Source organism: Centruroides sculpturatus, unplaced genomic scaffold (genome assembly GCF_000671375.1).
Source record: "Centruroides sculpturatus isolate CEXI.00-Female unplaced genomic scaffold, Cexi_2.0 scaffold358, whole genome shotgun sequence".
Classification (NCBI taxonomy): domain Eukaryota; kingdom Metazoa; phylum Arthropoda; class Arachnida; order Scorpiones; family Buthidae; genus Centruroides; species Centruroides sculpturatus.
The window spans coordinates 186,814-200,110 of record NW_019384588.1 but is presented as its reverse complement, the minus strand read 5'-3'; the positions used below and the strand labels follow the sequence as shown (position 1 = coordinate 200,110).

The 13,297-nt window shown below is 31.1% G+C and overlaps 1 protein-coding gene across 1 annotated transcript in view; it reads left to right on the top strand.

Annotated features, from left to right (window-relative positions):
• Positions 1-13,297, top strand: part of LOC111624678 (tetratricopeptide repeat protein 17-like) — a 66,950-nt gene that overhangs the window by 32,230 nt on the left and 21,423 nt on the right. Inside the window, exons 2-3 of the mRNA XM_023367588.1 lie at positions 2,249-2,508; positions 4,822-4,930. Coding sequence (XP_023223356.1) covers positions 2,249-2,508; positions 4,822-4,930 — 369 coding nt within the window. The remainder of the gene's footprint in view (positions 1-2,248; positions 2,509-4,821; positions 4,931-13,297) is intronic.

Genomic DNA, 13,297 nt, shown 5'->3' with positions numbered 1-13,297 from the left:
GTGACTAATATTATTTTCTTTTTTATTTTGTGCATGTTATAAGTTATAAATAAATATAAACAAACAACACTAACCCGATAACATTAAATCTAAATACCAAAATGATTAATTTACTGTGTTTTTGTTATTTCTTACTCCTGTTTCTAGGTATTCAGCCGAATAGCGAAAAATAGGCTGAATACCGAATAGTAACCGAATATTCGTTACATCACTAATAATTACGTATTATATTAACTTATTCTGTATAGTATTTATTACTATGTTTAAAAATTGTCAGGACCATTTGTAATCAAGTTGTTTCTATATGGCAAATAGCCATACTGTACATATTGTACATATTGTAAATATTATTTTATCTTTAATAAATGCTGGAACGGGCCTCCAGGTACCGATCTCTTACTTCACACTTTCCTATCTCCCTTTCTTTTCACACTTCGTATCTCATGCTTTCTCTTCTTTCCTACTTCTATAGGGCTAAGTCCGATACTAAAAATTGGACAGCCCTGTAATCTCTTTTACTCAAGGTACTCAAGGGTATGCTGTTCCAGTAACCTATCATTTCACATAAACCCATGAAAGGGGTCTTCCCATTGGAATGGAACTCTTCATAGATAAACATACATAAACTACAAATTGGGTAGGGTTGTGTCAGTAGATTCACTGACACAACCCTAGCCAAATATTTAAGGCTAACCAGAGACCTTGAGAGTCTTCACTTTCACAAAAATTCATAAACCTGATCAGCAATTACGTCCAATATTGGAGAAAGTAAGATCAACAACAATTACAATAGAGGAAAGAATGCACCAATTGCTTGAATACAAATACAGTGTAGCCAACTTTATAGAGCTAATATTGAAATTAAAAAAACTTAACATTATATGGTAGTGAGTACATCAAAGTACCTGTACTTGAGTTTGCCTTGATGTAACCGTCCATCAGACTTTAGCCATACTTTTGCACTTTAAGAGACTTATTTTGGTGCATTTTTTTATATTACTTAAAAGAATCACCAACAAATACTAGAATACACTATTTTTCACATTTAATAATCAGACCTATATACAAAAGTTTCAACAGGAAGCTCCCTTTCAGGGGATTTGTCAAAATGATAGGTTATTAGAACAGCACACACTGAAGAAATTACTTTCCTACATCCATTTATATGCAAAATATATCGATGATTATTTAATAATTTTGAAAATCAAAACCTAACATAGATGATCTGTTGCAAACTATTTATAGAAACAGAATAAACCCTTCAGGAAGAGTAAAATTAGTAATGAATCCATTTGAGAATCTGAAAATTTTCTTGTCTCAAGGGGTGTGAAGTCTGTATAATTATTGAAATATCTTATAATTTTAATATTTTAAGTATCAATATAGAATCTTTTTTTATAGAAAATAATGTTTATAATTAAGATAGTCATGAGTTTATTAATTAATTAAGAGAATTGCAAAATAATAATGTTGAATCTAACATTAAGTCTAAGGCTATCTGTTTGAGGCATATCATTATGGACACATATTAAATGTGATGTCTTAAGCTGTATGCTTGCTTGCAGTAACCTGTGATTTTAAATGCATATGTGTACACAAAACAGGAGTGTTTCATATTTGACACAACATGCAAGCTTCACAATGTTGGGCATATTGACCCATCCATTACTAGATACACAATGCTTGATTTTGTTTTCAACTTTTTATTAATACTTATTTTTGAATAGGTGGACCCACAGTTTCAAGTTTTTTAAATGTGTTTTTTGCAAAACATTTCAATTTTACATTTGAACATTTGATAATTCTCTAACAGCAATGAATAATATACTTTTAATGTAATTAATATTTCTTTTGACCGTTAGGATAAATCCAAAATCTTTTTCTTCTACACTAGCAAATGTAGTAGTAAAATAATACATCTTCCTTGTTGCTAGACATCATCTCAACTGAAGAAGCTGCACTACAAATTTTACGTTTAATATCCATGTAATATCTGTAATATCTGTATAGATATGTGTACACAAATCATTGCTACAAGTCAGATCTCATATGCATCTATGACAGTTTGCCTTGTGGACAGACAGCCTAATACAGTATATTAAAGCTGAACATAAATTTTTAATTATTTTAAAATGAATTTTTTTTTTTTTGTGGTTGGTTATCACAAGTTTATATTGTATTGCTTTTGTATAAACAATTAAACTTCATTTATGTATTTATTTAAAGATAAATTTAATTTCTTTTTTAGATTGATTCAGTATTTTCATTAAGGCGACCTTATGATCTTGTTGCTTTAATGCAACAAGAACAAAGGGCCATTTTGGTTGAAGAACTTAAGCAACAACTAATGATGCAGAAAGAGGAAATAGATCTTCATGAAGATAAAGAAACAAATTTGGAAGGAAAGATGTATTCTATGGATGAAGATTGTCTTGCTGCTGGTAAACCATTAACAGATATAGATCTTTATGTTAGCACTATTGTGCCATTTGATTATAAAGGATTAAAGTAAGTATATTTTAACAATAGTTATATACTGTATATATTTTAAATAATGGTAATGATAAGTATTGATCAGTTCATGACAAGATTTTATGCAAGTCAATCAGAAAGTTTCAAGTTTAGTGTTCAGTAATGTTACCAAAATATCACTGACATAGTACTTGACATTCACCCTTACATTTTGTGGAACCCTGAGATGCAATGGTCCCAAGCTTAACAATGCACTAATGATCATCATTTTATTCTCAAACAATTGTATGTCAAAAACTGAAAAGTTTTGAACTCTGCTCTGTATAGACTTTGCATAACGGATTTTCCTGGTACCATTGCAGTCTTAACATTGAACAAAGCCTCATTCAATGTTACAGCAAATTCAGATTTTCTTTCTGCTAAATGGGTCTTATAAAGCATATAATAATTGGTTTTTGAATTGATCTTGTGAGACTCCAAGAGAGTATGCAGTCTTTTTTCTAATTTACTACTTATCCAAATTTTTCTAATGACATACTGTTACTTTCAGTTCTTGGATATCATTTGAGTCAGTTTTCCTTTTATGTTATCTTATCAACCTGACTGTACTGTGCCAGAGTCAATGTCAGAGACATCTGTTTTCTGAGTGAAGGAAACACATTTTCCTTTACACATTTTCCATTAAAATTATTAATGTTGCATATAGACTTTCAGAAATTGCAAAAATGTCATTATTCAATACTTTTGAAATGCAACAGGATGATAAATCCAGTTTGAAAAGGGTAAAACTTTAGTTTTTACTGTAGAGTCATTTTTTTAGTATTTCTGAGTAAAAAATTAATATTTTGGGATAGAACAATGATTGCTCAGTAACAGGAAACAATTCTGTACATGACAATTTGAAATTATACTTCAGTTCAAACTGAGTAAAATAAGGTGTGTTGCATAAGTATAAATCCACCTTAGAAATGCTATAATTGTTAAGAAAACATTGTTTAATGTTAATTGTTATTTATATTTTACAATAATAGCAACTCATTTAAGAACAATTTATGTAATAATAATTAGTGATGGGACAATTAATTGGAATTGGAAAAATTGGACATTTTCTGAGTATCAGAATTGAGAAAATCTTATTGCAATTTCTGATTCTTAAAAACGATTCTTCTGCATTTTATAAGAAAATTTAATTATTTGTTTCAATCAAAGATTAAAACTTTTTCAAACTAAAGTGAACTTTAGAAAGTATTGAAAAGAATTAGAATTGGGAGAAATTTGGTATTGTTCCATCACTAATAATAATAAAAATTATTACACAAATAGTAAAAGAAATTACTATTTTTATATGCTTTTAAGTCATCCCCTTTTAAATCATCATGTTTAAGTAAGTCATCAGCCAATGCCAGTCAGAGGGTAACCCTAAAGTCATCCATCTTCCCTAAAATGAGATTGCACTCAGTTGGTTCTATCTCTCATCGCTCTGGCTACATGAAAGAAAAGTTTACCATGATGGATGTAACCTTGTATATGGGTCGTTGCTTACTTTCTGATGACTTAAAAAGACTTATAATTGAGTATCTTTATGTAAAAGATAGTCAATTAGTACTTAGTGTGTAAAATACTGATTAAAATATAACTATTGCATATTATCAGCGACATGTGGAGGCTGATATTTTCAAAGAGAGCATAAAAGTATTTATTTAGCCGATGATGATGATAACTTTGTGAAGTTTAATAAATATATTTTTGTCTTTGACCTAAACTGATGTGTGGCTGACAGGAGCAGCAACAATGATGAAAAATGATGATGATGATAAAAGAACAGGGAAAGTTTGCAACACCACTTTTTGGATCTTCCAAGTGCGCAAGAAAGACAAGATTGACCATGTGGCCAGCAGTCCTGGCTCTGTTAATATTAGACTTTATTTTGTGTAAATGATTAAAGGAATTCTTGTTCAAAGTATCAAGTATTTTTTTCTTAGTAATTGGAGCCTTCTGAGTCAATACAGGTCAAGTCCAACCAGTGACCAGCACACATGTAATTACAATAGAAATACAGTAAATTCTAAATATTGAATAATTTATTATATATTAATTAAACTTTTTTCTGTCATTTAACAGTATAAATTACCAATTTCTGATTTTAAGAAATTTTTTTCTTTATTTTTCATTGTTAGTAATGTATACAACTTTTTAATTTTCATTTTGTTCATGATAAATTGCATATGCTTTTAATTGTTACTACAGAAGTTTAGTGATATGTATTGTATCATTTTGAAGTTTGTCAATATTTATTAGAACATTTATAATTATAATAATTTCAGAATCTTTTTTTTTTTTTTTATATAGTGGTAATAATTATCTTGGAAATTCAGATCCTTCCCATAATCTACTTAAGCCAAACTGCTCTGGCATTATCGAATTGCCTTTCAGTATGCATGCATTTGAACATTTAATGGTAAGCAATTTTTGGAATTGAAAATAGAAAACTTAATTCTTAAGTGTCTTCAAGTATTAATTAATGAAGAATATAATCAAAAGATTGTTATAATGAAATGTTGATTTGCAATAAATATATATATTATCAATAATTATTAAATTGTCTGCTAGAACAAGAATGAATTTAAACTGTCAATATACAGTACATTCCCCATATTTTAAAACTTTCTTACAATTCATATATAGATTACAAAGACAGTTCCAGTCATATAATTATAATTAAAACATCATGATATCAATATAGGAGGCTCAAAAACATTTTTATTAGAGTACAAGTATTTCTGGTTTTTTATAATTTAGCTTATTAAATAAATATCAAAGACAAACTTTGTAGCAATATATTATTGATAATAACTATAACAATGTAATTTTTTTTTCCTTTTTTTTTGTCGACTAGTCTTTTGTCCAATGGGAGAAAGTCACATCGATATTTTAAAAAATTGTTCAAAAGGAAGTATCACTCATGAAACCATTTTGCTTAAGAACTTTTGGAGACAGCAGTCTTCATTCAATGTTCTTGTGAAGCTCAAACATATTATAATATAAGGCAAACAACTCCATTACAAGTTGTCTTAAGTTTCAGTTGTTTTCTTTAATTTTTTTTAATAAATTTGTTTTGTTCTTGACAAAATTGTCTGTCTATCTTTATAATTTATACAGAACCTTTATTAATTGGAAGAGATTCTTGTTTGCTTTATTGTAACAATATTATCTAAATAAGTTTAAGAAATATTTTTAATAATACATTTTTNAAGGAACATATTTTACCTAATAATTTTTTAATACTATTAGTTTGTGATACATAATATATTATTTTTTCTGCCATAATAACTAACTTTTTTCTGTACCCCTAAACAACCTATCACGTACCCCTAGGGGTACGCGTACCACAGGTTGGGAATCGCTGCTCTATTCAAATGGTTACAGGTTATGGACAACTTTATTCCAGTACTCTCGAACAATCTTTTCTTGGTTTAGCTGTTATCCTCCTATTCAAGTTTGGGTTTTCCTCTTATTTTCCAGTTTGCCTTGAAAAACAGTTTCTATTAAATTTTCGAATATCCTCTTGCGTTACATCCTGCAAAAGCTATTTTCCTATGCATCAAACATTTCCTAGGCTTCTTTCAATCTAAAACGTCTTCGGAACTTGTTCATTTTTAACTTTGTCAGTTCACTTGATTCTTCCCATCTTTCTGTAGTAATCATTTCAAAAGCATAATTTATTTTAAAATATAAAAATTATATTTATGTATACAAATTTATTTACTCATTTAAGTCTTATTCATTAATATAGGAAAACAACATTGAATACAGTACACTCCACATTACGACCGCTCGCTCTTTTAACTGATTTTTTAAAAATATTATAAACGACAAGATTTCTTATATTTTTATTGATATTATATAGTTCAAACTATATTTCTATGTGATTTTAATTTTAGTAACGTAACTAAACGCGATATTAGAGGACCTATATTAGAACGTGCAAACCTATATTCACCGCTGTACCACGATGAGTGCAGCCATTAGCGCTGTGGATAAAGATAGTTAATATTTGTTACATTCAAATCTTCTCCCTGTACTTATTTGATTTTTTCATTTATTTATTTATAAAGGTAATGGGCCCGTAAATCCTGGGATCCTCCCTGGTTATGCTGCTAATAAATTTATGACATATGAGATGTAAGATTCGCTTTACAATGGTATAGGGTCCGAAAAGCAAACGAATATATTAATTTTAAAAAGGCAAAACGCTTGTTTTCTTTAAATTTATGTTTGTACTGAATTTATAAAAAAATAATTTGTTAAATAAATGTACTGTAAGTACAGTACAGTACATTTATTTAATAGATTAGAAGTACAGTACTTACAATACAGTACATAAATGTAATAGATTAGAACTGATAAAAATGGAAGAAGACGTAAATATTACATATATGTCTGGTAAAGCAGTTTTAAAACAATTGGATAAACAAACCAATGACAATTTGTTTTATATGAAACGGGTAATGTCATCGGTTCGCTTACTTAGCTATTTGTCACCAATGCGATTTCGCTTAAATTAATATGTAAATAAGGCAATAATATTTTTATTANAAAATGATTAATTATAAAGTAGAGATTAAAATTCATTTTAAAACATACATTTATACAAAATATTATCTTTTGTCAATGATTTAATGTATTTAATTGAAATATAGATAGAAATAATCATGTTGCAGACAGAGTGAGAAAAAAGTGAACAATTCAAATCGGTGTGCATGCTTGCCTGCGTGGCACATAAATTCTTGTGTGCGGCAACAATTTGAGCAGTGCGCAGCCACGCAGCTTAGAGGGAACATTGCCCACCTGACATTCATTTATGATAAGATGAACCAGTTTTTAATATATACTTGTTACATGTGTTATTAAACATAATATGATCTACCTTTCAGCAAATATTCTGTAGCCTATAATGTTTGTGTGATTACAGACCATAAAAATATATTTCCAACCCAGAATACAGCTCCCTTTATTGCACTTGACATTATTTTGTATTATGCAATGATACATTATGCCTATTAAATCAATTTATTTCATATCACTTTTCTTCAAGATTCTTGGCTTGAAGACTAGTAAATTAAGGATGATTTATAGATAGGGTGAACTTTAAGAGTTATAAGGGCCTTCATCTTTGAAGTTTTAATGCATCGTCCTTGTGGGTATTTAATGGGAAAGACAAGTGATCTTTGCTGGGTTTGTGTCCTCTTTCATGCAATGCTCACTGATGCCACAGGGATGGATCACTTCTATGATGGTAATCACAAACTGATTATTGTAGGAATATTAAAATTCACATGCAGACTCCTCATTGCTTTGCTTATTTTAAAATGTAATCCATCAATTTCTTTCTGTTGATGAAGTGCATCTGCAGACATTTGAAATCCATTTGTGGTGGAATTTTAATCCAATCCTTATGTGTACACACATACTGAGTATGCCTGACTGCTGTTTTTGTAAATTCAAAGTTTCGGTCAGAAGCCATATAGCTGTGCCCTGGAACAAAGTACTTGTAATGTAATTGTCATAAATATGCCAATGGTAGTAAGATTTTTTTTTTCTCTGAGTGTGGTCTCACAGAAAATTAAGAAATTTTTTTTGTCCAGGGCATGAGTTTTTCTTTCCGTGTGCCATTTCCAGTAATAATTTAATCAAGCAGGAAGCAATTTTGTCTGCCCCTTACAATGTCACATTCTCCAGTCACATACATATTTGTGAGCCCGCAGATTTTTACGGGGCTCTTAAAATCAAAAATTAATGTTAATTGTTTTCAAAATGTAAACATCTTTGTTAGAAAAAACAGAGAGTTAGAAATTAGATCAGAGGTCACTGGTTGTAGTAACAAGTCAGTGGGAATAGTTGTCAAGTGGCTGTCAAGATTGCACCATCATCGTCAACAAAGGTCAATCATGTGTTAGATTTTCCATGACAATCATATAAAAGGTGCGAGCCTCCAGAGGCTTGAGACAGAAGTTTTGCACACAGAAGTTATATTTGGTCTTAGTGGTTCCCTGTTTCCCAAACCTCCATGCAACGGACTCGACCTAGTCCTCAGAGAAGACATTGGTAGAAGACATCGACAACACCCAGTGCTTCCCTAAAGAACTGTTATCACCGCATATAGCACTCCTCCAACTTTAGAGTTAATTATCAGCGGACTGCAAACTCACTCTCTCTCGTAATGGAAGTAGGCATAGCTGTCATAGAGAAGACTAAGCAGTTTCAATCATAGACTTTGTAATCCTATGTTAATTGCATCTAGCCTATATAACCTAGAGATATATGCATTTAGCTCTGTGTAGCCTCCTGTATTTTTGTGTTAGTCATATAATAAACCTTTATTTCATTATTTGTTAAACCTGTCTCCTGTCACTTCGAACCACAGACATCTGCCAACTTTCTCACTTCCTGCCCCTCGATAAAAAGCCATCCAAAAGACAAAGTGGGCAAGTTTTACCAACTCGACATGTAAGAGGCAAGTAGGGTATTGACACTGTGCCCTTGTATTCTCACATATTACTATGGTATCATTACACCAGTTATGAAGACCAGAGTTGCAAGTCCACAACTGTACATAAAAAGGTTTTTACCAATACTTTCTGGATAGATATTCAATAGCATTTGTTAAGATTATTATGACAAGAGTTTTTTGTTTGTTGGTTTTACATTTTGAATATGCCCCTCAGCTTATTTTTATGATGCAAAAATTCAGCATTGTCTGACCCTTTAGAGTGCTGATCACATGTTTTGCACATGACCTGAAGTGGTAACTTGAGTACAGTGTAAAAACTTGTATATACAAACTTCAACTAGAACACCTTCATTTTTGTTTTTTTGTTTTTACATTGTTTCAACACTATGTACACTTGTAATAAAATTCTTCTCAGGAGCACTACTTTGCCCACAGTGGGACTTATATTGAAGACATTTATTTATTTGAAACTTAATACTTTTTATAGCTTTGTTACTGACCATGTTTTAACAATTTGAAAGTTTTCCAGTTTGATCTGTACAAGACATGAATGGATGGGGGTGACCACCATGAACTCTGTTTAGTTATAATCTCCCTTATTGTTTGAATCCTTTTTTTTTTTTTTAATTAATCCAAAGAAAAAACATTTCGGCTGTTGTTGTCATTTAGTTTGCAGGCTACTGTAAACATCTCATTTTTTTCTTTCTTCGAAATTGCCCTGCATTCTCAAAAAAACTGTGCACACACAACACTATATGTCTTGTCTTGAAAGTTTTTTTTTGGTTGTTGTTTTGGAAGTACTTATGAACTCCCACTGTTTCATAAAACTTTATTCTTGTTTCTAATCCAGTTTTCCAGGGTTCTAATCCATGCTTTAGTTTTTTTCTTTGGGAATAGCTCCTAACATGACAATACAATTCTGCATTCTGCCACACTGAATACAATGAGACAGCAAACTTGCACAGAGCATGTGACAATTAGGAATGTAGGGTTTCTTGGTCAAAAAAAAACTTTGTTTTCATCAATCCAAGTTTACAGTCACTGTTTCTTATGATAGGGACATATCCTAACCCTAACCATTATTTTCTTATATGATAAGAGAGTGCAGTGAGTACAAAAATGTAGAAAAATGTTAATGAAACATTAATTGGGATATGTCCTATTTTTTCAAATTATCTCTATCTAGTTCTAATAGGGAGTCTACCAATATATGTCAGAGTTTGATCATGGCAGTAGCTTAGCCTACAGGAACTGCAGTTTATTGTTCCAGACTATTACTGCTTGTGTTGGTCATGATCCCATGACTGTCATGAGAATGTGGAATTGATGAGTCCAGGAGGGTTGTACAGAATGCTGTGCAAGATCTCAGTGGCCCTGATCAGTAACACCTGAGAGGACAGACATCTTTTTCACAAGGCCATGTGAAAAAGATCACATTAAAGTACCAATTTAATGGGATCATACAGCCATGTCACATACACCGAGTCAGGAACTTTGGGTTGTTTTCAGAACAAATGCCTGCACATGCAGTGTGGCAATATCTGCATGTGCAGATATCTGCACCACCACGAATTATCAGCATGGCAACCATTGCTGTAGCAAAGACAGGCGCACCTACAATGGTGCATTCAACGATGAATATGGATGCAGGAGTGGAATCACTTTGTCTTTTCAGATGAAGCCCGGTTCTGTGTACAGCATTATGATGGCCATATTCATGTGTGGAGACACAGAAGGGAATAGCTGATCATTGCCAGTTTGCATTTATCATCATCATGCGGGCTTAGCACCTGGAGTGATGGAATGGGGTTCCATTGGATACACATCCTGGTCACCTCTTGTTCATATAATCAGTAATTTGGACAGACACTGTTACATTTCTGATGTGTTAAGGCCCATCACTGTACTCTATCTTTGAGGCCTTCATCATGCTACCTTTTAACTGGAGAATGCACAACTGCATGTTGTTCTGACCTTTCTGAATGCAGTGTATAATGACTGTTTGCCAGCACATTCTCCAGATCTGTCACCAATTGAGAACATCTCATCAATGATTGCCAAGAAACTCGCACACCACCACTTGCCAGCCAGTACAGTAGATGAACTCTGGCATAGAGTTGGAACCACATGGACTGCTGCACACATACTGCCATCCAAACTCGATTCGACTCGATGCCCAGCCAGATTACAGCTGTTGTTGCTGTCTGAGGCGGCCATTCTGGGTACTGATTTTTGCATGCTCTGTACCTCAAAATTACTTGTTTCTGTAATCATGTTTTCCTCCCATTATACTGTATATGTATAATAAATGATTCTGCTATTTGCTTTTTTCCTGCTGAAGCATTTTTAATGGCCAACAGTGTACATTTAATGAGTATCAGGTAGCTGAGTATGTAATGCAGAGCACTATCAGAAATATCATAAATGCTACAGTTTTCATTATCTTCAAATCCAGAATGTTTGAGATAAGATGTAAATGTCATCTGGCTGCTAATGAATCAAATGATCTGATGCAGATTTCTGAGTTTGAAGAACTTGTTACTCACTGAACATTAGTTAGAAGTGTTCCGGTTGTCACTCCGCCAAATACAGTGTGCCATTGAATTTACCAAAGTGTATTAAATCTCATCCGAAGATATGATTAAACATTCATAGGAACATTGAATAGTCTAGATCAGTGCTTAAATGTTTGTGGTGCCAAGACTGCCTAATAATATAATTTAAAGGGCTGTAAAATTTTTAAGTTATTTATAATTAGTTAACTAACATGAACATAAGACTTTTTAAGAAGTTTAGAAATTTATTATAAATTTTATTAAAACTATAAAATAAGAAGTTTATACCAATATTCATATATTTCTGTTAATAAAAATGAGGAATAGTGGTGCTTTTTAATGACAAGTGAAGGTAGTAAAATATTATTTATAATAAACAATATTTTACTTCTACAATTTTTTAATGCCAAGGAAAATGAATTATTTTTGTATTTAAATTGAATGTATTAAAAACAATAAGTTGAAATATTTTAAACAATTTTTGATGTTTTGTGGCTTTCAACTGAGGTCTTGCTGCCCCCTAGTCTTTGAATGGATTATCAGCTTGTGTTATAGCTGCCTGCTGAGACATGTCATCCACTTGTTCATTCTTTATGTACCAAGATGAGAATACATTCAACAAACAGAGGAAATTTAGCTTACAGATACTGAATGTTGAATCTCAACAACTAGATTGTTGTGCGTATCTATTTATAATTATGTTGATTGCTGATATAATTAAACAAATACTGACTTCTTCTTAGTAAATGAGTTGTTGCAACAATGAATATTGTAGAAAATTGGTTATAAAAAAATTGATACTAATTGAAGATTAATACAGTAGAGTCTCAAACTCGGCACTCAATAACCGATAACCCGGCAGTCCAGATAACTCGGCCACNCTTTATTAATTGGAAGAGATTCTTGTTTGCTTTATTGTAACAATATTATCTAAATAAGTTTAAGAAATATTTTTAATAATACATTTTTGAAAAACCTTTCATAAAATCTTGTTCTTGTGTTTGTTCTTTAATGAAGTTAAAAGATATTCAGTTTTAAATATCTTTGCATTAATCTTTTAATCTTGTTATCATAAGAAATATTAATCAATGTAAAGCTTATATTTTACTAAATAAGTGTTTAGTTTAGCATTAAGTTAAATGCAAAGATAAATATTTCTTTTTAATAGATATTTGCTTTTTTAACAAGTAATATTTATGTTTATACAGGATGTTACAAAACTTTATACCAATATTTTACAGGTAGACTCTTGGGTAAGAAATAAGCTTAATTAAAATCCTCTTTAAACATTTCTGAAATTTTGCTTTATTTTAGAAATCTGTCTTGCCAAAAAAAAATCATATTGGAAACCAATTTTAAACCACTTTCCAAAAGGATAACACTTTGTTTTCCACTTGCATGTTACCCAACATATACAAACTAAAGATTTTTACTTTTAATGTTGAAATATTTTTTTGAATAATGTGGAAATTGAACTTTTATTAAAACAAATACAGTAGAGCGTCAATTATCCGAAAGAATTCTAGTCGGCAAATTTAAATTTTCGCCAGTGCTGTGGCGCTGCAATCTTTGGCTATGTCTTGAGCTACTCAAATATTTTACGTTTTTGATACTAAATTAACTTCTGAAGTATAATTTTTTATTGTTTTTATATTTATCAATATATTCATTTTGTTCGTACAAAATAAAAAAATAATTTTTAACGATACAATAGTCTTCGTTAGGCTTAACATCGACGAAAATTCAACGAGAAGCGACA